Genomic DNA, 25,281 nt, shown 5'->3' with positions numbered 1-25,281 from the left:
CCATGTCTCAATCTTTCTTTACAGTGGTCTTCAAAGTAGTTGTAATCTCTACTTTCTCTGCAGCCTTGGATTCAGATGTTGAGGAGCATATTGATGCAAAATAATCACCTTCACACATGGTGGACTGTTGCAGCACACTTTCTAACATGCATTTAGGACATCTTCTAATAAAATACCGGAAAGTGAACTCAGGTGCTTTTGGGTAGGGGGAAGGAGGCAGGCCAGGGTGGAGAGATGAGACTAGCAGCATACCGAGAAATCTAAAAGATTCAGGCTTTGGCAGACTAAAGTAAGGACCAAATTCCAGTGCTGCTTAAATGCTGATTCATTCCTGGTTGGACTGCTGTTGAGATCAAATGACACATGGACTTGACATTTAAATCCAGCTCTCCCACTGATTGCTCATGCCTGTGTAAGTGTGATACAAGCAACACCTATAAAGTCACTGTAAAAAAGTGTACTTTGTTACTTTGCTGCATGATCTCTGTGTAGAGTGGATAATATCCTGACTGGTGAAAAGTATTGCAATTACCACTTGTGTTCCGAGTTATACTTTCCTAAAAAAAAATACCATCAAAGAAACAACAAGGGGATTACCTACGACACCGAAAGCAGAGACAGCTCGAGATAACCCAGAGGAGCCCTTCTGTCCAATCTTTGTTCTATTTCCCAGATCTAGACGGCCAAGAAGTTCCCTCACCTCTTGTTGTGTGTACACATGCTGAAAATAGAAATGCATATTGAACTTGTTCTTTTGGTTATCATTGCTACTTTACATCACAGAATAGTGGAGTTTATTTAATTGCACAGTTCTGTTCTGAAAAGTGACTAAAGAGAACATCATGGCTTCCATTGTTTATTGCTCTTAATTTCATAACATATGTGGTCAGGATTACAAAGCAAAATTGTATTTTTGGGACCTGATCTCCACTGTCAAGCTTGAGTCCAAGATCAAACAGTCTATAAGATAGCCAGCATCTAGTCCACCACAGTGATTGTTTAAAATTATTTTTTAAAATTTCCTTTAAAAGAAAAATTGCACATTTAATAAAAAGTGTATTTGTTATTAAGTTACATTTTTTGTCTTATTCAAATAAATTAAATAATTACAGCTGATAATTTAATAATTTTCTTATCCTAATTTGTCTCCTCATTTCTAACAAAATCTATCAGCATTAATCTCCATTATTGAAGTGCTAGGACTTTTTTCATTGGAATGGGGAAAAAATCCTTCTGCCCTGCCATACATCCAACCATGTGGTCGCCCTGTGTTTTCTGTACTTTAACAGTTTTCAGTAACTGTCTTCTTAAACAAAATTATTTTGTAGAACTAGGGTCTATGTGGACACTTATGTCTAGGACCCTACCAAATTCACGGCCATGAAAAACGTGTCAGACTGTGAAATCTGTTCTCCCGACATGAAATCTTGTCTTTTGTGTTTTTACCCTATACTATACAGATTTAATGGGGGAGACCAGCATTTCTCAAATTGGCGGCCTTGACCCAAAAGGCAGTTGCTGGGGTGGTGGTCATAGGGTTATTTAAGTATTGCCACCCTTACTTCTGCACTGCCTTCAGAGTTGGTGGACGGAGAGTGGCGGCTGTTGGCCAGGTGCCTAGCTCTGAAAGTAGCGCCCCACCAGCAGCAGCACAGAAGTAAGGGTGGCAATAACATAGCATGTCACTCTTACTTCTGCACTGCTGCCTTCTGGGCAGCTGGAGAGTGACAACTGCAGACCAAGGGCCCAGCTCTGAAGGCAACAGTACAGAAGTAAGGGTAGCAATACCACATCATGCCATCCTTACTTCTTTGCTGCTGCTGGTGGTGGCGGCTCTGCCTTCAGAGCTGGGCTCCCGGCCAGTAGCCACCGCTTTCAGGTCGCTCAACTTTGAAGGCAGTGTCACCACCTGCAGGAACACAGAAATAGAGGTAGGAGTAACACAACCGCCCACAATAATAAACTTCTAATCCCCCCTCCCACCCCTCAACTTCTTTTTGGGTCAGGATCCCTACCATTACACCACCATGAAATTTCAAAAAAAAATTTAAATATCTGAAATCATGAAATTTATGATTTTTAAAATCCTATGACCATGAATTGACCAAATGGACTGTGAATTTGTTAGAATTCCACTGAGTGGAATGGTACAGTACCCAGTGCAGGCAGATCTCTTTGCAGGATTGATGCCTCCAAAAACATATGCATATCCATAACTTTATACACATCAGTATTCCCCCTGAAGTAAAAGTAAGGAAGTAATCGCACATGTTTATGAAGTTAAGTAGGGCTGCGCATTACACCATAAAATCCTTGGGGCAGGGACCATGTCTTACTCTATTCTGTACAGTACCAAGCTTTGTCGTCTGTTGCTCATCTTGCTTCAGCTGTGTAAGTGATTTCATACCAACTCCAAGCATTTAGCTAAGCAGTAGTTAAGTGAGTTCATTTTGCATTTGAATGACACAGCTGAACACAAGACAAAACTCACATCTATTACTTGACATTAGGAGATGACAGCTAACAAACTGCACAGCTAACAGAAACTGAGTGTCATGGAAGTATGATGTAACGGGATTACGCATTTGTACTGAGAGAAAAGTTTGGGTATCTGCCATTTATGTAGAAAACAAATCACACACATGTGAAATTGACAGCATCGTGAAATACTCATGAATATGTTTTTCAGATGTTCTGAACTTACCTTATCATCAATTACAACTAAATCTGTTGGTTCAGTGCGATCAATTTTCAAAACACGATACTTGGTCTCTGCATGATTACTCCCAACAAGAAAATACCGCTAGATTTAAAAAAAAAAAAAAAAGAAGAATATATTGTAGAAGAAAAACCCCCAAAACTATAAACATATTAACAATAGCATTATATAACTGTAGATTAGCTCTATCTTAATTACATCAGATAAATTTGTAAATGGTATTGTTTTAGCCATCAGCATTTCAGGTACATTTTGTATGTGTTTCATGACGATACTAATCAATCCCCAACACTTAAAAAGCCCCTCAACTCTCCACTTCACAGCACAGAGGGAAGAAAACCAATTTAAATCTGGAGAAAGAAAAGCTGGCAGCTGTGTGGAGAAGGAAAATGCAATTTACATAAAAGAGTCCCCCCCCCCGCCCACTTAGCCGTCACTGAACTCTCTGAAAAGTCTTCAAGCAGCCTGCTCGCATGCTTTAGTGTCAAGGCTACAAGATGAAGTTGGTGAACAGTCCTAAAGAAGTTAGTTGTTTTTTTCCAATAGCCTCCCAGTTTAAAGAGCTTAATGGAAACAGTATCTGTCTCTCTGTGAAGTACTTTAAACATGGAAGAAGTGATGAGAGAAACTGACTAGAATGCTAGTCAACTTCCCTCCGTAGTCTTCCACATCTAAAGCATTTCTGCTTCCTTGTAGACAGAGAACACCAGCTCCATCATCATCCTAACAGAAAAGGTATAAGAACCTAAACTGATTGACTGATACACATGAGGGTCAGAGTGTCAAGGGGGAGGGGGGCAGAATGGGAGAGAGAGGAAAGACAAGAGAAACTCAGAGACCAAAATAGAGACAGAGAAAGGGGAAAATGCAGAAAGAGAAACTGAAGGAGATGGAGAGAAAGAAATAAAGGGCAATAATATTGATGTCCGATCTTTGTTATCCATTTTTTCAATTTAGTGATTCTAGACATAAGAGTACTGAGAGGTTAGGCCTTGATCCTACAAGGAACTTCACAAGTGCAAGGATCTGTCCCTGGGGAGCTCCTTGCAGGAGTAGCGTGCCTTAAGTTAATTACTGAAGGCCAAACTACACCCTTGCATAAAAACTTCCTTTCATATCAATTGCAGTTATACAGTGTACTGATAATACATGACTCCAGTTTTATACCCTCTCACCCCAGCCCACAGATTAACTAAAACATTATTCAGTCTTTACCACAAGAATTTCTTCACATCATTAGTATATGCTGAACATTCACCATGAATGATAGCTAATTTAAAAAATGAGGAGCATTTTTAAGATCTGATTCTGATGGCAGACTTAGAGGGAAGATCATTGTAAAAGATGGACATCTACCTATCCAAGATCAAACTAGAAATACTGATTCCTTGGGGAGGATCAAGTGAAAAGATATAAGAGAAGTTTCAATCAGGCAACACAAACATTCTGATGGATAGATTTCACTGGTAAAAAAAAAAAAAAAAAAAAAATCTATATTTAAGAACATTCTACATACTATGCTCAGAAATTATAGGGGCTCATTAAAAAATGCCCCACTATTTGCCAGGATCTAAAAATTACAAAAGTGAGAGATCTACCAAAATTTCAAATCTTAATCCAAAAACAAATAATTAAAAATTTAATGTTAACAGTACTGATAAGAAATAACTGCATTTTTAAAAACAAGGCTATTTATAATATTTGTATTTCTACCTCTTAAGTGAAATGTGAAAAGAAAGTGAACATTTGCACTGTACTCATTACGTGACAAAAGGGTAAACTAAAATTGAATTATCTTCTACATTTAGGGTAATTAACAGTAAGTGCAGATTACAGGACTGGCTTGCTGTAGGAAGCTCGTTTTGCTAATTCCTTCCATCAGTACTGTCCTAAACACAACAGGGTGTAACCTTTAATAATGCTCAGCCTAGTAGGAAAACATGGTGAAATCATGTGGTTATACTCAGCCTTGCTCTTAACTTGAACAGTCACATGGATTTAAGATGTGTGAGGGGGATCAGCAACAAGATTTACACAGTGCCTGAGTATCAGAATTCATACGAGCTAAAAGTGAAGATGAACAAAAAACTTGTTTTGAAAAAACAAGCACAAACTTAAGATAAAATATTTTAATTGAAATTAATAGAATTTAAAGCCCTTTTCAAAATTCTCTACTTCCTGCAAAAAACTCCAGCTGGTATCCTGGTACGTAGCTATTACATGTATATCACGTGGTTCTCTGCAAAAGGGTTTCCACTTACAGATTTGTGCCATAGTATGTGTGCATGTGGTTCTTTACAATTAGGATTACAATAGTCCACCAAGCTATAACACACACTCCTCATTTAAATAGAAATAAATAATAAATAATAATAATAAATAAAAATAGCCGGAGCCTCGCGAACCAGCTGAGCGGCAGCGAACCAGCGGAGCAGCGGGGACAGCAGAGCAGCTCACAGCAGGAGTTTGCCTGGGACTGGTAGTATCCGAGTGTGTGTGTTTGCTTGCTGAGGAAGTATCCGAGCGTGTGTTTGCTGGGAGGGAGCCTGAGTGAGTGTCTGATTGGCTGCTAGCCTGCAGGGGGCGGGCATTAGGGTGTCTGTGTGTTTGCGTCAGGGAAGCCTGGCTGTTTAAAAATAGCCGGAGCCTCGCGAACCAGCTGAGCGGCAGCGAACCAGCGGAGCAGCGGGGACAGCAGAGCAGCTCACAGCAGGAGTTTGCCTGGGACTGGTAAGTATCCGAGTGTGTGTGTTTGCTTGCTGAGGAAGTATCCGAGCGTGTGTTTGCTGGGAGGGAGCCTGAGTGAGTGTCTGATTGGCTGCTAGCCTGCAGGGGGCGGGCATTAGGGTGTCTGTGTGTTTGCGTCAGGGAAGCCTGGCTGTTTAAAAATAGCCGGAGCCTCGCGAACCAGCTGAGCGGCAGCGAACCAGCGGAGCAGCGGGGACAGCAGAGCAGCTCACAGCAGGAGTTTGCCTGGGACTGGTAAGTATCCGAGTGTGTGTGTTTGCTTGCTGAGGAAGTATCCGAGCGTGTGTTTGCTGGGAGGGAGCCTGAGTGAGTGTCTGATTGGCTGCTAGCCTGCAGGGGGCGGGCATTAGGGTGTCTGTGTGTTTGCGTCAGGGAAGCCTGGCTGTTTAAAAATAGCCGGAGCCTCGCGAACCAGCTGAGCGGCAGCGAACCAGCGGAGCAGCGGGGACAGCAGAGCAGCTCACAGCAGGAGTTTGCCTGGGACTGGTAAGTATCCGAGTGTGTGTGTTTGCTTGCTGAGGAAGTATCCGAGCGTGTGTTTGCTGGGAGGGAGCCTGAGTGAGTGTCTGATTGGCTGCTAGCCTGCAGGGGCGGGCATTAGGGTGTCTGTGTGTTTGCGTCAGGGAAGCCTGGCTGTTTAAAATAGCCGGAGCCTCGCGAACCAGCTGAGCGGCAGCGAACCAGCGGAGCAGCGGGGACAGCAGAGCAGCTCACAGCAGGAGTTTGCCTGGGAGTTCGCCTGGAGTGAGCCCAGTGAGGCTTACATCTTGCCAACGTCTCTGAGGAAGCTCCGTAGTAGGTAGGTGATATGGAAGGGGGGAATTCAGCTGTTGTGACCTGCACTGGATGTGCCATGTTTGTCTTTCTCCACAGGACAGAAGCGACTTTGTCTGTACGAAGTGCAAGCTGGTCTCCATATTGGAAGAGAAGATTGAAGGTCTGGAGCAACAGGTAACGACCCTGCGTTGTATACGAGAGACTGAGGATTTTCTGGACCAAACTCAGGATAGCCTTCTAGGGGCACAAAGCTCTAAGATGTAGAGCAGGTTGCACAGAGGAGCCAAGAGGCCAGTGAAGAAGCTTGGCAACATGTGACCTCCAGAAGAGGTAAGCGGAATGTCCGGGTTCCAGTAACACAGACACAGGTAACTAACCGCTTTCATGTTCTCTCCACAGGTACCAATGCGGAGAGTGGACCAGATGATATGTCGGGGGGAGAAAGCGGAAGGAGACTCCGCTGGTTGGGAGGCATGAGATGCGATGTCCTGAGGTTGGGGGTTCCACGACCACCACTCCCAAGAGGAGAAGGCGGGTGGTGGTGGTCGGGGACTCTCTCCTCCGGGGGACTGAGTCATCTATCTGCCGCCCTGACCGGGAAAACCGAGAAGTCTGCTGCTTGCCAGGGGCTAAGATTCGTGATGTGACGGAGAGACTGCCGAGACTCATCAAGCCCTCGGATCGCTACCCCTTCCTGCTTCTCCACGTGGGCACCAATGATACTGCCAAGAATGACCTTGAGCGGATCACTGCGGACTACGTGGCTCTGGGAAGAAGGATAAAGGAGTTGGAGGCGCAAGTGGTGTTCTCGTCCATCCTCCCCGTGGAAGGAAAAGGCCTGGGTAGGGACCGTCGAATCGTGGAGGTCAACGAATGGCTACGCAGGTGGTGTCGGAGAGAAGGCTTTGGATTCTTTGACCATGGGATGGTGTTCCATGAAGGAGGAGTGCTGGGCAGAGACGGGCTCCATCTTACGAAGAGAGGGAAGAACATCTTTGCCAGCAGGCTGGCTAACCTAGTGAGGAGGGCTTTAAACTAGGTTCACCGGGGGAAGGAGACCAAAGCCCTGAGGTAAGTGGGAAAGCGGGATACCGGGAGGAAGCACAGGCAGGAAGGTCTGTGAGGGGAGGGCTCCTGCCTCATACTGGGAATGAGGGGCGATCAACAGGTTATCTCAAGTGCTTATATACAAATGCACAAAGCCTTGGAAACAAGCAGGGAGAACTGGAGGTCCTGGTGATGTCAAGGAATTATGACGTGATTGGAATAACAGAGACTTGGTGGGATAACTCACATGACTGGAGTACAGTCATGGATGGTTATAAACTGTTCAGGAAGGACAGGCAGGGCAGAAAAGGTGGGGGAGTAGCACTGTATGTAAGGGAGCAGTATGACTGCTCAGAGCTCCGGTACGAAACTGTGGAAAAACCTGAGTGTCTCTGGATTAAGTTTAGAAGTGTGTGCAACAAGAGTGATGTCATGGTGGGAGTCTGCTATAGACCACCGGACCAGGGGGGATGAGGTGGATGAGGCTTTCTTCCGGCAACTCACGGAAGCTACTAGATCGCATGCCCTGATTCTCATGGGTGACTTTAATTTCCTGATATCTGCTGGGAGAGCAATACAGCGGTGCATAGACAATCCAGGAAGTTTTTGGAAAGCGTAGGGGACAATTTCCTGGTGCAAGTGCTAGGGGAGCCAACTAGGGGGAGCGCTTTTCTTGACCTGCTGCTCACAAACCGGGTAGAATTAGTGGGGGAAGCAAAAGTGGATGGGAATCTGGGAGGCAGTGACCATGAGTTGGTTGAGTTCAGGATCCTGACGCAGGGAAGAAAGGTAAGCAGCAGGATACGGACCCTGGACTTCAGGAAAGCAGACTTTGACTCCCTCAGGGAACAGATGGCCAGGATCCCCTGGGGGACTAACATGAAAGGGAAGGGAGTCCAGGAGAGCTGGCTGTATTTCAAGGAATCCCTGTTGAGGTTGCAGGGACAAACCATCCCGATGAGTCGAAAGAATAGTAAATATGGCAGGCGACCAGCTTGGCTTAATGGTGAAATCCTAGCGGATCTTAAACATAAAAAGAAGCTTACAAGAAGTGGAAGGTTGGACATATGACCAGGGAAGAGTATAAAAATATTGCTCGGGCATGTAGGAAAGATATCAGGAGGGCCAAATCGCACCTGGAGCTGCAGCTAGCAAGAGATGTCAAGAGTAACAAGAAGGGTTTCTTCAGGTATGTTGGCAACAAGAAGAAAGCCAAGGAAAGTGTGGGCCCCTTACTGAATGAGGGAGGCAAGCTAGTGACAGAGGATGTGGAAAAAGCTAATGTACTCAATGCTTTTTTTGCCTCTGTTTTCACTAACAAGGTCAGCTCCCAGACTGCTGTGCTGGGCATCACAAAATGGGGAAGAGATGGCCAGCCCTCTGTAGAGATAGAGGTGGTTAGGGACTATTTAGAAAAGCTGGACGTGCACAAGTCCATGGGGGCCGGACGAATTGCATCCGAGAGTGCTGAAGGAATTGGCGGCTGTGATTGCAGAGCCCTTGGCCATTATCTTTGAAAACTCGTGGCGAACGGGGGAAGTCCCGGATGACTGGAAAGGCTAATGTAGTGCCCATCTTTAAAAAAGGGAAGAAGGAGGATCCTGGGAACTACAGGCCGGTCAGCCTCACCTCAGTCCCTGGAAAAATCATGGAGCAGGTCCAAAGAATCAATCCTGAAGCACTTAGAGGAGAGGAAAGTGATCAGGAACAGTCAGCATGGATTCACCAAGGGAAGGTCATGCCTGACTAATCTAATCGCCTTTTATGATGAGATTACTGGTTCTGTGGATGAAGGGAAAGCAGTGGATGTATTGTTTCTTGACTTTAGCAAAGCTTTTGACACGGTCTCCCACAGCATTCTTGTCAGCAAGTTAAGGAAGTATGGGCTGGATGAATGCACTATAAGGTGGGTAGAAAGCTGGCTAGATTGTCGGGCTCAACGGGTAGTGATCAATGGCTCCATGTCTAGTTGGCAGCCGGTGTCAAGTGGAGTGCCCCAGGGGTCGGTCCTGGGGCCCGTTTTGTTCAATATCTTCATAAATGATCTGGAGGATGGTGTGGATTGCACTCTCAGCAAATTTGCGGATGATACCAAACTGTGAGGAGTGGTAGATACGCTGGAGGGGAGGGATAGGATACAGAAGGACCTAGACAAATTGGAGGATTGGGCCAAAAGAAATCTAATGAGGTTCAATAAGGATAAATGCAGGGTCCTGCACTTAGGATGGAAGAATCCAATGCACCGCTACAGACTAGGGACCGAATGGCTCGGCAGCAGTTCTGCGGAAAAGGACCTAGGGGTGACAGTGGACGAGAAGCTGGATATGAGTCAGCAGTGTGCCCTTGTTGCCAAGAAGGCCAATGGCATTTTGGGTTGTATAAGTAGGGGCATAGCGAGCAGATCGAGGGACGTGATCGTTCCCCTCTATTCGACACTGGTGAGGCCTCATCTGGAGTACTGTGTCCAGTTTTGGGCCCCACACTACAGGAAGGATGTGGATAAATTGGAAAGAGTACAACGAAGGGCAACGAAAATGATTAGGGGTCTAGAGCACATGACTTATGAGGAGAGGCTGAGGGAGCTGGGATTGTTTAGTCTGCAGAAGAGAAGAATGAGGGGGGATTTGATAGCTGCTTTCAACTACCTGAAAGGGGGTTTCAAAGAGGATGGCTCTAGACTGTTCTCAATGGTAGCAGATGACAGAACGAGGAGTAATGGTCTCAAGTTGCAATGGGGAAGGTTTAGATTGGATATTAGGAAAAACTTTTTCACTAAGAGGGTGGTGAAACACTGGAATGCGTTACCTAGGGAGGTGGTAGAATCTCCTTCCTTAGAGGTTTTTAAGGTCAGGCTTGACAAAGCCCTAGCTGGGATGATTTAACTGGGACTTGGTCCTGCTTTGAGCAGGGGGTTGGACTAGATGACCTTCTGGGGTCCCTTCCAACCCTGATATTCTATGATTCTATGATTCTATGAAATCTCCCTTGAGAACTCAATTCCACAACTTCCACACTGCAAGTAAATCAATTTTAGCCACCTTATATCTTTACTTTTTATATACAACACACACAACAAAAACCACAGAACCACTAAGACACACTCTTACCTAGACTGACCAACCACATGATCTTAATGGTTCCAACTCTTATTCTCATTGCCCCTTAACTCCCTATTCCATATCACCCGCACTTGTAAAATTTAGATTGTAAGTTCTTTGAAGCAACTATCATCTTTCTTTGGTGTGAAGTGTCTAGCACATCATGGGTGATTACAGTGGCATGACAGTGCCATTGCAGTTAGGGTAATGTCACCACATTTTAAAAAGGTAGACCTTTTTAAGTCCTCTAAAATGGACATGTTAGTCTGATTTCTTAATAATGTGGTGTGTCTCCGGAGGGTGGAGGATAGATTTAGTGACTCAAAGTATGAGTCCCACGAGCAAGGGTTTCCAGAGATATAAGCCCTGAAAAAAACTGCCATTTTTAACAAGTTTTGAGGGTTTTGTTTGCTTGTTTTTGCACAGAGCTAGAGATCTAACTATTGATGTGATGATCTCAATTTGTTAAGTTTTACCCAAGGCAGCATGTGGAACTCTCTAAATCTTTGGGGGTCTGGCCTGGTCTACACTATGAAATTAGGTTGGTATCTAAGTTCCCTCTAAGCTTCACAGCCATATAGCAGCCTAATAAGCACTGCACAGGTTCTCAGGCCTGTGGCAGGGAGGGGCGCTTCACTCGTTTCTTCAATTCAGTCAGCGGCACTGCTATGGGTACCCGCAAGGCCCCACAGTATGCCAACATTTTTATGGCTGACTTAGAACAACGCTTCTTCAGTTCTCGTCCCCTAACGTCCCTACTCTACTTGCACTACATTGATGATATCTTCATCATCTGGACCCACGGAAAAGAAGCCCTTAAGAATTCCACCATGATTTCAACAATTTCCATCCCACCATCAACCTCAGCCTGGACCAGTCCACACAAGAGACCAACTTCCTGGACACTACGGTGCTAATAAGCGATGGTCACAAACACCACCCTATACCGAAAACTGCTGACCTCTATACTCACTTACATGCCTCCAGCTTTCATCCAAACCACATCACACGATCCATTGTCTACAGCCAAGCTCTACGATACAACCGCACTTGCTCCAACCCCTCAGACAGACACAAACACCTACAAGATCTCTATCAAGCATTCTTACAACTACAATACCCACCTGCTGAAGTGAAGAAACAGATTGACAGAGCCAGAAAAATACCCAGAAGTCACCTACTCCAGGACAGGCTCAACAAAGAAAATAACAGAACGCCACTACCCATCACCTTCAGCCCCCAACTAAAACCTCTCCAACGCATCATCAAGGATCTAAAACCTATCCTGAAGGACAATCCCTCATTCCCACAGATCTTGGGAGACCGGCCAGTCCTCACTTACAAACAGCCCCCAAAACCTGAAGCAAATACTCACCAGCAACCATTCACCACACAACAAAATCACTAACCCAGGAACCTATCCTTGCAACAAAGCCCGTTGCCAACTCTGTCCACATATCTATTCAAGGGACACCATCATAGGACCTAATCACATCAGCCACACCATCAGAGGCTCGTTCACCTGCACATCTACCAATGTGACATATGCCAGCAATGCCCCTCTGCCATGTACACTGGCCAAACTGGACAGTCTCTACGCAAAGGAATAAATGGACACAAATCAGACGTCAAGAATTAAAACATTCGAAAATCAGTTGGAGAATACTTCAACCTTCCTGGTCATAGAATATCAGGGTTAGAAGGGACCTCAGGAGGTCATCTTTTCCAACCCCCTGCTCAAAGCAGGACCAATCCCCAACTAAATCATCCCAGCCAAGGCTTTGTCAAGCCTGACCTTAAAAACTTCTAAGGAAGGAGATTCCACCACCTCCCTAGGTAACGCATTCCAGTGTTTCACCACCCTTTTATTGAAAAAGTTTTTCCTAATATCCAACCTAAACCTCCCCCACTGCAACTTGAGACCATTACTTCTTGTTCTGTCATCTGCTACCACTGAGAACAGTCTAGAGCCATCCTCTTTAGAACCCCCTTTCAGGTAGTTGAAAGCAGCTATCAAATCCCCCCTCATTCTTCTCTTCCGCAGATTAAACAATCCCAGTTCCCTCAGCCTCTCCTCATAAGTCATGTGTTCCAGTCCCCTAATCATTTTTGTTGCCTTCCGCTGGACTCTTTCCAATTTTTCCATATCCTTCTTGTAGTGTGGGGCCCAAAACTGGACACAGTACTCCAGATGAGGCCTCACCAGGGTCGAACAGAGGGGAACGATCACGTCCCTCGATCTGCTGGCAATGCCCCTACTTACACATCCCAAAATGCCATTGGCCTTCTTGGCAACAAGGGCACACTGTTGACTCATATCCAGCTTCTCATCCACTGTAACCCCTAGGTCCTTTTCTGCAGAACCGCTGCCGAGCCATTCGATCCCTAGTCTGTAGCGGTGCATGGGATTCTTCCGTCCTAAGTGCAGGACTCTGCACTTCTCCTTGTTGTACCTCATCAGATTTCTTTTGGCCCAATCCTCTATTTGTCTAGGGCCCTCTGTATCCTATCCCTACCCTCCAGCGTATCTACCTCTCCTCCCAGTTTAGTGTCATCTGCAAACTTGCTGAGGGTGCAATCCACACCATCCTCTAGATCATTTATGAAGATATTGAAAAATTACACTCAATTACAGACCTAAAAGTTGCAATTCTTCCAAAAAAGAAAAAAAAAAAAACTACAAAAACCGACTCCAAAGAGAAACTGCAGAACTGGAATTAATTTGCAAACTGGACACCATTAAATTAGGCTTGAATAAATACTGGGAATGGATGGGTCATTACACAAAATAAAAACTACTTCCCCATGCTAATTTTTCCCCCACTGTTACTCACACCTTCTTGTCAACTGTTTGAAATGGGCCATCCTGATTATCACTGCAAAAGTTTTTTTTCTCCTGCTGATAATAGCCCACCTTAATGGGTCTTGTTAGAGTTGGTATGGCAACACTCATTTTTTCATGTTCTCTGTGTATATATATATCTTCCTACTAAATTTCCCACTGCATGCATCCGATGAAGTGGGTTTTAACCCATGAAAGCTTATGCCCAAATAAATTTGTTAGTCTCTAAGGTGCCACAAGTACTCCTCATTCTTTTTGCTAACTAACTTTGCTTTACTAACACAGTTACCACTCTGAAACCTGTATATATGTAGTTATTAAGCTTTCTTTCTTTATATATTTGTTGTCTAGTCAACAAACAATGGCAAATAAATCATTTTGAAGTTTAAAAAAGATAGGGATTTTAAAATCAAATTGGTGTACAAAGAAGGAAAGGCTTATTATCCCCACTAGGGAGACTTACTCATGACAGAAGTTGGATATTCTGAAGATTAATTTTGTATTAAACCTTCCAGACTATAATCCTTAATGCAGTTTAAAAAAAAAGATGATGCACAACGAAAGAGAGACACATGTTTCTCCTTGGCATATTTATCTTGTAGGATTTTGTTAAATCCAGTCATACTGTGCAAGCAATTGTACTGGTTCTGATGCCAAGAAAGGCAGTACACAATTCTAAAATAACCAGTTTCAGAAAGCCCAAATAAGCCCCAAGAACTGAAGGTGCTTGGGTAATAATGTTGCTAATTTTTAAAACTGCAAAAGTTACAGTAAACGTTTTGTGTGCAGAAAAAGTTAAAGTACTTATGCAAAATGTTTGTAATTTTGTGGCAATAGGAAATCTGTAGCTGCCTATGGCATATGTCCCAGCACACAAGCTCTGAAGATAACGAACAGCGATGTGCTAATTACACTTTCTATTGAATTGAACAAATGATTGGGGAACATGCTGGGCTGCGTGCTGAGAGACCTCAGGAAGAAAACTGATTTGGGATCATAGGCTCAGGGCTAGTAACGTTTTAGCACACTGTGGAGATCTCTCTGCTTGCATACATGCTGAACATTGACCTTTAGGACAGCACAACAGGAGCTGTCACCCGCAGTCAGGTCACCTTCCTCCTCCATACCAACAACAAAATTGTTCAGGAAAAAATGTTTCCATCCAAAAAATATTTTTATGATTGCTGTGATATATATTGCATTTGACCCCAGAAAACCAGAGCTCAGAGCATGTGATAAATGTCCTAACAGAAGAACGATAATCACTGGTTAGACTGTCCTTTTTGCTACTGCACATGGGGGGGAGCCAAATCAGGTCTCTTTGGATATAAAGTATAGCAGCAATTAAGCAGCATACTTCCCCTTCCATTAACCCTGCGGAATGTCTGAGTTCTATGAGACAGAAAGTATAGGCCCGGGTGGTGATTCTTCTCAATTGTACAGTCTTCACAAAGGCTGGTGGGGGACTATCCAACGTAAGAAAAATTCTGTCAGAGTCAGGGTTATTTACACAGGACCAACACTGCACCGTGAAAACACTCCTGAGGATAGCTAAAGGGTCAGCCATCAGTGGTCACTGTATGCTCTTCCAGGAGGGAGAATTTCTCCATGGAATGGAATAAGAGATCCTCTCAAGGAATCATAAATATTTAAATATTTTGCATTTTAAATTCTTCTAAAGAAACATACCTAAAAATAAACTGCACAATTTTCAGAATAAAGATTGAATCATCATGTAGTTCGTGTGTGCTTATTAAAAAACCCTAACATAGTAATATGCACTAATACTACAGCTTTGCAACAGTGATATTGTTTTGTGATATTAATATAGAATACCTTAGCAATTTTATGAGCTTATTGCATCTGAACTGTACCGTAATGTAGAGTGCAAATGACTTGTGGGACCATGCTTTCTATGTAGTTTACAGCTTGTATATACTCATAATCAAGAAATAGATATAATGGGATGCCATCCTTAAACTTCTGTCATTAGGATCCACCTTTTCCCAGTGAAATAGTTATTGCTGATAATGGGCTTGCTGAAACTAGAAGCAATAGTAGTTAACTTATAATGCTGTAGAGGAAAAAAGTCTCAATGGTACACTTCGAGTGTCACCTTTCAATTTCCTTGCTTTTAAACGTGTTTTTACAACCATTATTTAAAAAACCCACACATTTTACCTACAAATTACCTAGAAGACTGGAACACCATCACTGAAGAATTTCAATTACCTAAAACACAATTTTCATTATAAATATGAAGAGATTTTATTTACTTGACAGAAATAAATTGGGCCAGATTCCATTCCTTTGCTCTCCTGTGCTGCATGGCATAAGGGAAACAAAGGATTAGGAAAATAAGTAGAAAGGTAAGAAATCTGAATATAGCAGAAATTCAGCAGCTACAGTGCATGCTTCCAAGATCCTGAAGAAGCCCTTCTATACAAGCTGCTTCTAGATGAAGCTCCGTGGAAATTTTGAGAACGTGGCCTGTAAAAGTACACTATTTAATAAAAGGAACATCTGCACAACAATTAATGCTGACCAGGCCAAAATTAACCTCCCATCTTTTGCACTCAACTCCCTCCCCTCTCTCAAACAGGGTAGGATTGCATAAGCACACTTAGAGTTGAGAATGTACGAGTCAGCCATACTGCTAGTGGTAGCTAGAGAGTGTGCAGAGATTTTTTTTTCTGCTCTGTGGATCGTGAATCTGCAGAGTTAGTGCCAGTGTTTTCCAAAAATCCTCTGCCTATACGAGTACTACAAGTCCTACCCTTTCTGCAAGGCAATCGTCCCAATGCTCTGAAGATGAAACAATGCAGAAAGAGCTGCAGGAACCTGTGTAGGTTTTTCAAAGTAATTTTCCAAGGTTTTCAATGAAATAGGATTGTTTTTTTGTTCGTATATAGTCCAGCTTACTGTGATATAACTATTTCTGACACGCCCTATGACTACAGTAGATGCTCATTAGTAACAACATAGCGGTGACTTTTGCTATGTTGCTGCTAAGCAGCTATTGCTGTTATGGGGCGTCTTGTCTGACCAAAGGCAGCATGCTTTTTCTGATACCCAAAACAGCTACAGTACACACTAACAATTTAGAACTGAAACAATGTGATGTATGTTTATTATTATTGCTACAGTATCACATTAGCATATGTACTGTGCATTTTAAACATATGCTCTGTTCTGCATTTGTAGTCTACCACCATATTGTATCAAGAAAGTGGTATTAATTGAGTTAACATATAGACGTATCAAGTTTTATTTTTATGTTTTAAGATCAAACAGCCACCGTGACAACACACACAACCTCCGGCTCCTACTTATAAAAAATGTTTGTACTCACACTTAGCTGTAATACTTTGTATGCACTGTAAGTTGCCCTGCATAAGAGTGTCTGCTAAGCAAACAAATAATACTGTAATAACATAAATTAAAGTACTATTCCACATCAAGGTGTATTCTATTTATACAGTGTGTATCAACTTGTAAATAAAGGTAAACTCACTCATTCCAGGTGAAAGAACACTTAATTTTTTCTGCTTCTTCTCAGTCACAATTTTGTTTTGAAGATGGGATTCAATGTCCCAAAGAGACCTGTAAACCTGTCACCATATCCCTCTAGCTGTGAAAAATGCCAAAGTATGTTCAAAGCCTTCAACAGCTTGGGGTTTCTCGGAGGTGGAACTTCATCAAAATCCTCTTCATCTCTTGATTATGTTTCATCAAGACACACTCATTTCTCTAGCCTTGCAGCAGCTTCAGTGCTCACTAATTCCTCATCCATTAGCCCTCCAAATGTGAGCAAATCCTCATCCACAGTCACAGGAGCTACTAAATCCTCTTTTTCCATATTGTCTGGAAGCAGAATGTGATTCGGGGGTCAAACTCTTCAATATCCTTGTCTTCCACACCTTCCACTGGCACAACAAATTTGCCTTTGCTGAAACAGTTGGAAATTGTTGTCGCCTTTACATCTTGCCATGCTGCAGCAACAAGGTGAACATAATCTAGCAAATGTACAGTTTTCATCACTGTCTGAACATCTGCATTGGGGTCTGCATCAAAAATAATAATAATCTGGTTTTCAGTTTTTGATGGGTAATGTCCCTTCATGTTCTTACTCATACCTTGATCCATAGATTACATCAAAGATGTCATGTTAGAGGGTAGGAATTCAAGCTGAATGTTGGTGAGAACCACTCCTGGGTGGGATGTGAGAAGTTATCCAGTAAGAAGCACATTGTACCTCTCTGCAAGCAAAATTGACAATTCCACTTTTTTAGCCAGTTGATGGAAATCTCACCTGTCATCCAGGCATTTGATGAACTGACATAATTGAGGGGAAGTTTACGGAAATCCTTCGGAAAGCATCTGGGTCTTTTTCACTTCCCGATCATGAACAGCAGGCGTTTGTCACTCCCATCCATGTTGGCACAGATGAGCACACTTACCCTGTCTTTTGAAGCTTTCCCTCCTTCTAGCTTTTCATTTTTTTCTACATGTCCTCTAGCACAGAACCCTTTCAGATAAAATCCTGTTTTGTCAATATTGTCGATGTTATCTGAGAAAAACCTTTCAAGAATATGAGGAAGCTTTTTGCACTGCCCCTGCTCAGCTGCTGGCTTGCCCACCGATGGTTTTTCATCATGCTCTTTTTTGTAAGCAACATTGAAGCATTTCTTCCATCTAGTAAACCGACTGTCACTTGCCTTAAAATCATTCAATCCAAGTGAAGCAGCAAGCTGAAGGGCTTTTTCTTTGACTGCAGGTCCAACATGCAGTGCTCGCTGCACTCTCTTCTCCTTGAAGCATATAAAGAGAGCCTCATTGACATCGGAGGCTTTTCCTTCATGCCCGCTCTTACGGCAGCTGTTTAACTGTCCAGCTTCGTATTTAGCCAAAAGCTTATCCTTCAGCTTCCACATACAGTAGACTTGTACAACTCCCACTTGACTGCAACTTGGTTTTGAGTAGTCCCCAGAGTCTGACAGTCTCAGATAATCTGTACTTTTTCTTTCAGTGAAAGACTTCTGGCATTTTGTCTGTTTTTGCCACAAAAAAATAATGCAAGTAAATGGAGGATGTGACATCACGAATGTTGCTCTTATGCAACGGCTATGTTGCTGTTACCAATTGGACAATTCATGGTAGGGAAAGTGATCCAAGAAGAAATTTAGCTCATAACCAGAGTTGCTCTTACAAGATGTTGCTACAAACAAGCATCTACACTATTAGGATTTTCTATTAAAATTAGGGCTGTAGAAGGTTAACCGGTAAGCATTAGGCTTACCGTTAACAGGACATTAACCAGTAACCCAGCAGCTGGCCACACAGGTGGGACCCCAGCCTGGCAGGACCCCAGCCCCTGCCACCCCGAACCAGCCCACCACGGGAGCGACATTGGTTAACCAGTTAGATGATATCTGTGAAACCTAGGCAGTGCTCATACACAGCCACTATTTTTCAAAGTTTCAAATCTCAGCCTCACGTATTTTTTTAAATAAAAATCAGGATTCGTAAATGGTGGTCAGTGTATATTTCCCTCCAACCATCTAAATCTATGTACCAGCCCAGAAACTACAGGTATAAAACCCAATGAAAATCCAAATCTGGATCCTGCATCATATGGCATCATAATTAATATTCAATTAAAATCAAGTAATGGAACCTTAAGGAAGACATGAAAGCCTTCTTGCTTATTCACCTGTGGTGAGTAGAAAGCTTTCCCTGCCAACTGGTGGGGATCTACCTCATTTTTTTATCTAAAAATAAGGGTATGTTTCTCGCTCTTACAGTTGTGGAGACAGCCTTTCACATGTGCACTAATGCAGTGCTGTCTTCCCAAGTCTGCAGACAGATACTCAACTATTGCACAGATTGCCCAAGCAGCAAAGAGCTGAAGAAGAGCTCTGTATAAACTTGAAAGCTTGTCTCTCTCACCTAGTCTAATATGCTGGGACTAACAGGGCTACAACAACATTGCATACTAATAGACTCATCAGTTTCACAGATGCTATTTACATATAGGTACAGAGAAACAAAGAATTATGACACTCATTATTTCTGCTCCTTGGCTAAGCTATAAACAGGAGCAGAGGAAAACAATGTAGCTATGCACAGAGAAGAAAGATCAAAAAAGTGAAAATGACCTGAGGGACAGAACCAGACCCTCCTCATTGCAGCAACAGAGTGGCAGACCATTCCGCACAAGTTTAGTGAGGCCTCTGGAGTGAGCCAGAAGAAAGCCCTCTCTTCTGTGACACAGAGGCTCCTTACCAAATGGTCCTCAGTTATTGTCTGACCCCCCTTCCCATAATTCCCTCAACTGTGAAAGCTGAAATCGATAACCAAAAATGCTTAAAATAACTCAATATTACCCATCAAAATTATAAAAAAAATAAAAACTAATTCTGCCAAGCCTTTTATCAGGAACCTATTATTAGGAGGCAAGAAACTCAGCAGCCTCCCCAATCTCAGCAGTCTTAAAGGGATGGGCGTCTTCCAAGGCTTTGCTCCTGGATGTGATTCATAAGAAGTCCCCGCTCTTTCACAACAACCCCTATCTGGTAGGTGTCTAGTAAATTGTTCAAACTCGAATTTTAGGTACTTTTTAAAGTTCCATACAATCTTTAATAAAATATTTTGCATTTCTATATAATTCTTTCCTTCCTGTGCATGCAGGAGACCTACTCAGGTACCACTCCAAGACTGAATGAACTCCCACAGGAAATAAGAGCCACCACACCCTTCACCACATTCAGCTCCAAGTTCAAGGTGCATTTCAACCTTGCTTTTGCCAATATGAATACACAGCAAAACTATAGTATTATTTAAAATTTAAAAAAAATCTCCCGCAATCTCCTGAGAGGAAAAAGAAGAACTACATGTGCCATATGGTAGACATGTTCTGAAAAGCCCTAATCTAAAAAGGGACTTAGGTACTGCGATTCTGAGCAATGCAACGCCTAACTTTTAGGTTCCTAGAAAAATCACAGGAACACACTATGATCTACAAAGCCTGAGTTAGGTGCCTAGGCTCCCTATACAAAGAATGGAGAGAGAAAGGCACTTCAGAATGAGGTCCATAGACGCCACACTACTATGCTAGGTGGAGAGCCACCTAAGACAGCCTATTGAAGATGCTGAAGAGAGGGGTGTGTCCTCCCTCTTGCCCCTCATACAGCAATAGGTGCCTAAATCCAGGCCAAAGGGAGGCACCTATTTCTGCTATTCACACCCAGGCACCCCTCTCCTAGAGTCAAGCAGCTTAGGGCCGTTCAAGTCGTTTTTTGTCAGAAGGAGTAGACACCTGCCTCACTCTACACATTATGATACAGTGTGGGAGGAAGAGGCAGCAGAGGAGCCTACTTTATAAATTTGAGCTCAGTGATTAGAGCACTCACCTGATATGCAAGTCTCAAGTTCAATTCCCCTCTCCGCCTGAGTGGGAGAAAGGACTTGAACAGGGGGTGACCCCTCTCACAGGAGAGTGCTTTAACCACTGGGCTATGAGAGAGTGTGATGTGGGGCTCCCTACAGTCTCTCCTGTTGAAGTTGTTCCACCGTGGATAAATAATTATTAAGGAGTCATTGGAGCAGGCAGACTGGACCTGGGTCTCACACACCTAGGTGGGCTATAACCACTAGGCTACAGAATCACTCTCACTATATCTGGCCCAGTGACTCATTATTTATCAACGGTGGTACAGCCTCAACCAGACAGAGATTGAGGGAGCCCCACCCAAGAGTATCCCATAGCCCAGTCGTTAGGGACTCTCCTTTCTCCCCATCAGGCAGAGGAGGAAACTGAACCTGGCTCACCAACATCCCAGAGACGTGCTTTAACCAATATGCTAAAAGTTATAAAGTGGATTTCCCAGGGGCTTAGGCAGCAGATAGGGTTCTGAACACCTGGAGTGAGACAGCAGTGCATATGTCCTCAGGCAGAAACTTAGGCACCTAGGGAACTTTTATGCTGAAATTTTAGGCTCTGTGTAAGTTTAAGCAACTACTGGGTTACACAAGAATTTCATGGATTGCAGAGGAGCCGACAACTGGGATTTAGGTACCTAAGTATCTCTGTAAATCCCACCCTCAGATATTAGGGTAATGATGCTTGTATCTGCACCTGGACAGAACACCATTAAGTTAGATTCAGATACCCTGCAAGATACACAAGCATTATCATCCCTTTTACAGATGACACAGACAGATTAAGTGACTTGCCCAATGCCCACACTATTCCAGGAATTATAGGAAAAAACATGGCAATATTGCCAGTGGTTCAAACTAGAGCTCTCAAGTAGGTTCCATTGAGGGAAACACACAGGCAGTTATAGGTATCTCTAGCTCAATCCATCTTTGCTGTAGAGTGAAAAAAAGGGTATCAAGTTTAATCTAGATCCTTTTGGTTTACTGCCCTCTAGTGTGCACTTTTCCATAGTAAGAAGTTAGCACAACCAATTTAGTGTAGTTTTTCAGCATATTCTTGTCCCTTGGATTTTTCCCTCTATATTTTATCTGTTTAACAGCTAGCTCATACAAGCAGCAGACTGACCATTTCTAAGCAAGCTCTCCATCTTCCCAGGACAAACTCCAATTCACGTATCATAACATTAATCAACCCGAAGTTCAGTTAAAAAAACAGGCCTTAACAGTTCTAGATCATTTTTTTCTATCACTATATTTAAAGTCAACACTGGCTTTTTCTAAATATAGCTTTACTCATGATTGCTTAACTGACCCTACTTAGAATAGCTCTGTGTAAGCTCAAAAAATTGTCTCTCACCAACAGAAGTTGGTCCAATAGAGACTCTATCTCACCCACCTTGTCCCTGTGTATTCCAGTGTCCTCTGCCCACTCCCTCAGCTCCTGATTTCTTTTACAATTACTTTAACCACTCTACTATATTCCTATCCTAACAAAAAACCCTCCTTTAAGCACTCCGTACTTTTCCAATTTCTGTCTCATCTGTCCCGTCCTTGAACATTAAGTTCCTTGAGCATGCTGTTTATTCCTTAGTTTCACTGTGTTACATTATCTTTCTCATTGTCTGCAATTTCCCTCCCCATTCTTCTGAAGCTACTCACTAATCACCTGCTACCTACTAAGTCGAAAGGCCTAAACTCTGTCCTGTCTTCAGCACAATCACTCCCCCTTTTCATATATTTGCTCTCCTCTGTATGCTTTTGTGGTTCTGGGTTTGAACAGCTCCCCTTCTAGCTTCCCTAATGCTCCTCCATCCTGCTTTCAATCATTGTCCCTCAGTTCTTCCTTCCTTGGTCCCTTTCTCTTCTCCCCAGCATCTATCACTGTATAACAGGGATCGGCAACCTTTGGCATGCGGCATGCCAGGGTAAGCCCCCTGGCGGGCTGGGCCAGTTTGTTTACCTGCTGCGTCCGCAGGTTCGACTGACCGCGGCTCCCATTGGCCACATTTTCCCACTCCAGGTCAATGGGGGCTACGGGAAGCGGCGCAGGCCGAGAGACATGCTGGCCTATTTCCTATTTCCTGCTTTCTGGCTTCCCAGAGGAGCTTCCCAGGTGGCTTCCCAAGTCAACAAGGCTGGCTATCGCACCAAACACGCTCCCACTTGGATCACCACTGAGTTATTGGATCTGATTGGAATATGGGAAGAGGAGTCTGTTCAGTTGTAGCTGCGAGTGACCCGTAGGAATCGGGACACATATGGGCAAATTTCTATAAGCTTGTGCGAAAAGAGCTATGAGCGGGACACACAGCAGTGCAGAACGAAGATAAAGGAGCTGAGGTGGGCGAATCATAAGGCGCGGGAGGCAAACCATCACTCTGGTGGTGCGCCTAAGACCAGCTGCTTCTATAAGGAGCTGATTGCTATCCTCAGTGGTGACCCCACCTCCATTGCCAATAGCCCCTTGGCTCCATTGCCGATAGCCTCCATTGCCAATAGCCCCAGGCAGCAGAAAGAGGGGATAACCTGGAGGCTGAAATTCTGGAAGAAGAAATTGAGCTAGAAGAGGATGTGGTGCTCCCAGCAGGGTCGCCCGATGGGGCAGGCAGCCATGAACTTTTCTCCACTCCAGAAGTGCTCAAAAGGGAGCAGGAAGCATATGAAACACCAGGTAAGTTGCTGTGGCTTGTGTCGGGAATCAAAAAGTGGGAGACAGGTAGTGTTTTCTGTGAGCTGGACATTGCCCTGTGTAGTTAATCTGCATGGCCAAGCAGGGTGTCGATGGACATCGAAACCTGCAGGGAATCCTCCATAAAGAGGCTTTGGACAGTTTCCAAGAGGTATTTGTTAATCCTCTGCCGCAGATTCCAAGGGATTGCAGCCTTGTTAGTTCCCCCATTGTAGGAGACTGTAGCATGCCATGTTACAATAACTGAGCTGGGACCAAAGCAGCACATAACTGAGCTGCATATAGACCGGGGTAAAAGCTACAAGCATTCAATAGTTGTGCTCTAGTTTCCCTGGTAACCCGCAGCAGCAAGATGTCAGCCAGCAGGTTGGCTGCTTGTGAAAAAGTGTGAGATAATTTTAGAATGAGTTCCCTGCAAAGTTGCCCTGCAAGCCATGACCTTTTTGTCCATATGAACCACCACCTTCCCCCCACTCCCGACACTCACCAGGATTGGGGCATTCGCAGAGATATGTGCCTGCCTAGAGTATCAGAGAGAAAGTGATTTCTACTAGCAAAAGGCTCTTGTTACTAAAATGTTTCAATCATTTGCTGGAATGCAACAATCCCTCTTCTGTTCAGCACAGACCTTGAGGAACACCACACGGCCCTGCGGAAAGGCTTCAGAAGATAAGGAGAAACCCTAGGTGCAGCAAAGAAGACATGTTCCGGGAGGTGCTGCAGCATGATGAGAGAGACCAGGGAAAGCAAAGAGTGCTGGGAAGCCGAAAGGCAGGATAAGAAAGAGAATGCTGCATTTGCTAGGCAAGTGACAGAGTGGATGATAAAAGTTATGAAGGATCAGACAGGGATGCTCAAGTCTTTGATACAGCTGCAGACTGAGCAGATCCGTGGTCGACCTCCACTGCAGCATATGTAGATGCACATTCTTTGCCAACCCCACCCCCTCTATGCCCACACATTGCTTTTCACTTCACAGCCCTCCTGAGTCTCCCCATCACTCCACCCCCTCTCACAGCTTGCACAATGATAATTGGAGCTACACAGTTGTGAGGTTTTAACCTTTTTAACAATAAATAAATGCTAAGGTATTTAATAGTACAGCGTTTTTATTCTGTGTTCTACAAAAGCATATAGCAATCAATTCACTCTCAGGAACAGGCTTCTAAGGTATTTTGTTGCATGGATCTTGGGCCCCAAAATTGTACATGGATGCAACAGGGAAGCAACTCCAAAGCAGACATGTGTTACTGCCCCTCATTGTCAAAGTGGCTCCTCAAAGCCTCTCTCATGTTAATAGCAGCCCTCTGGGCTCCTCTGATAGCCCTAGCATCTGGCTGTTCAAACTGTGCAGCCAAGTGCTCTGCCTCAGTGCTCCACACCTGAGCAAACATTTCACCCTCAAAGTCACACACATTATGCAAAGTGCAGCACACGGCTATGACCATGGGAACATTATTCTCGGTAAGGTCTAGCCTGTCATTGAGACACCTTCAGTGAGCTTTCAAACGGCCAAAGGCACATTTGACTACCTTGCAGCACCTGCTCAGGCTGTTAGAATGCTCCTTGCTGCTGTCCAGGTGCTCTGTGTAGGGTTTCATGAGTCAGAGCTGTAAGGGGTAAGCCGGGTCCCCCAGAATTACTATGGGCATTTCCACATCCCCCACTGTCATCTTGTGGTCTGGAAAGAAAGTCCCCACCCACCTGCAGCTTTCTGTACAGGCCACTGTTCCTGGAGATGCGTGCGTCATGCACCTTTACAGACCACCCTGCCTTGATGTCCGTAGAATGCCACCGGTGATCCACACACTCCTGCAACACCATGGAGAAGTGTCCCTTCCGATTGATGTATTCAGAGGCAAGGTGGTCTGGCACTAAAATTGGAATGTGTGTGCCATCAATCATCCTGCCACGGTTAGGG

The 25,281-nt window shown here is 44.0% G+C and overlaps 1 protein-coding gene across 4 annotated transcripts in view; it reads right to left on the bottom strand.

Moving 5' to 3' along the window:
- FIG4 (FIG4 phosphoinositide 5-phosphatase) overlaps window positions 1-25,281 on the bottom strand; it is a 179,683-nt gene that overhangs the window by 144,273 nt on the left and 10,129 nt on the right. For 3 of the 4 annotated variants that reach the window (XM_038394854.2, XM_043510795.1, XM_043510794.1), the window contains exons 2-3: window positions 2,705-2,803; window positions 598-721 (exon numbers count right to left, since the gene is read on the bottom strand). In XM_038394854.2, the coding sequence (XP_038250782.1) occupies window positions 598-721; window positions 2,705-2,803 (223 nt within the window). Of the gene's footprint in view, window positions 1-597; window positions 722-2,704; window positions 2,804-25,281 lie in introns of those variants that run through there. The other variant, XM_043510796.1, reaches the window with a different exon arrangement.

The sequence above is a fragment of the Dermochelys coriacea genome, chromosome 3 (genome assembly GCF_009764565.3).
Source record: "Dermochelys coriacea isolate rDerCor1 chromosome 3, rDerCor1.pri.v4, whole genome shotgun sequence".
Lineage (NCBI taxonomy): Eukaryota > Metazoa > Chordata > Testudines > Dermochelyidae > Dermochelys > Dermochelys coriacea.
This window is presented reverse-complemented; position numbering and strand designations above follow the sequence as displayed.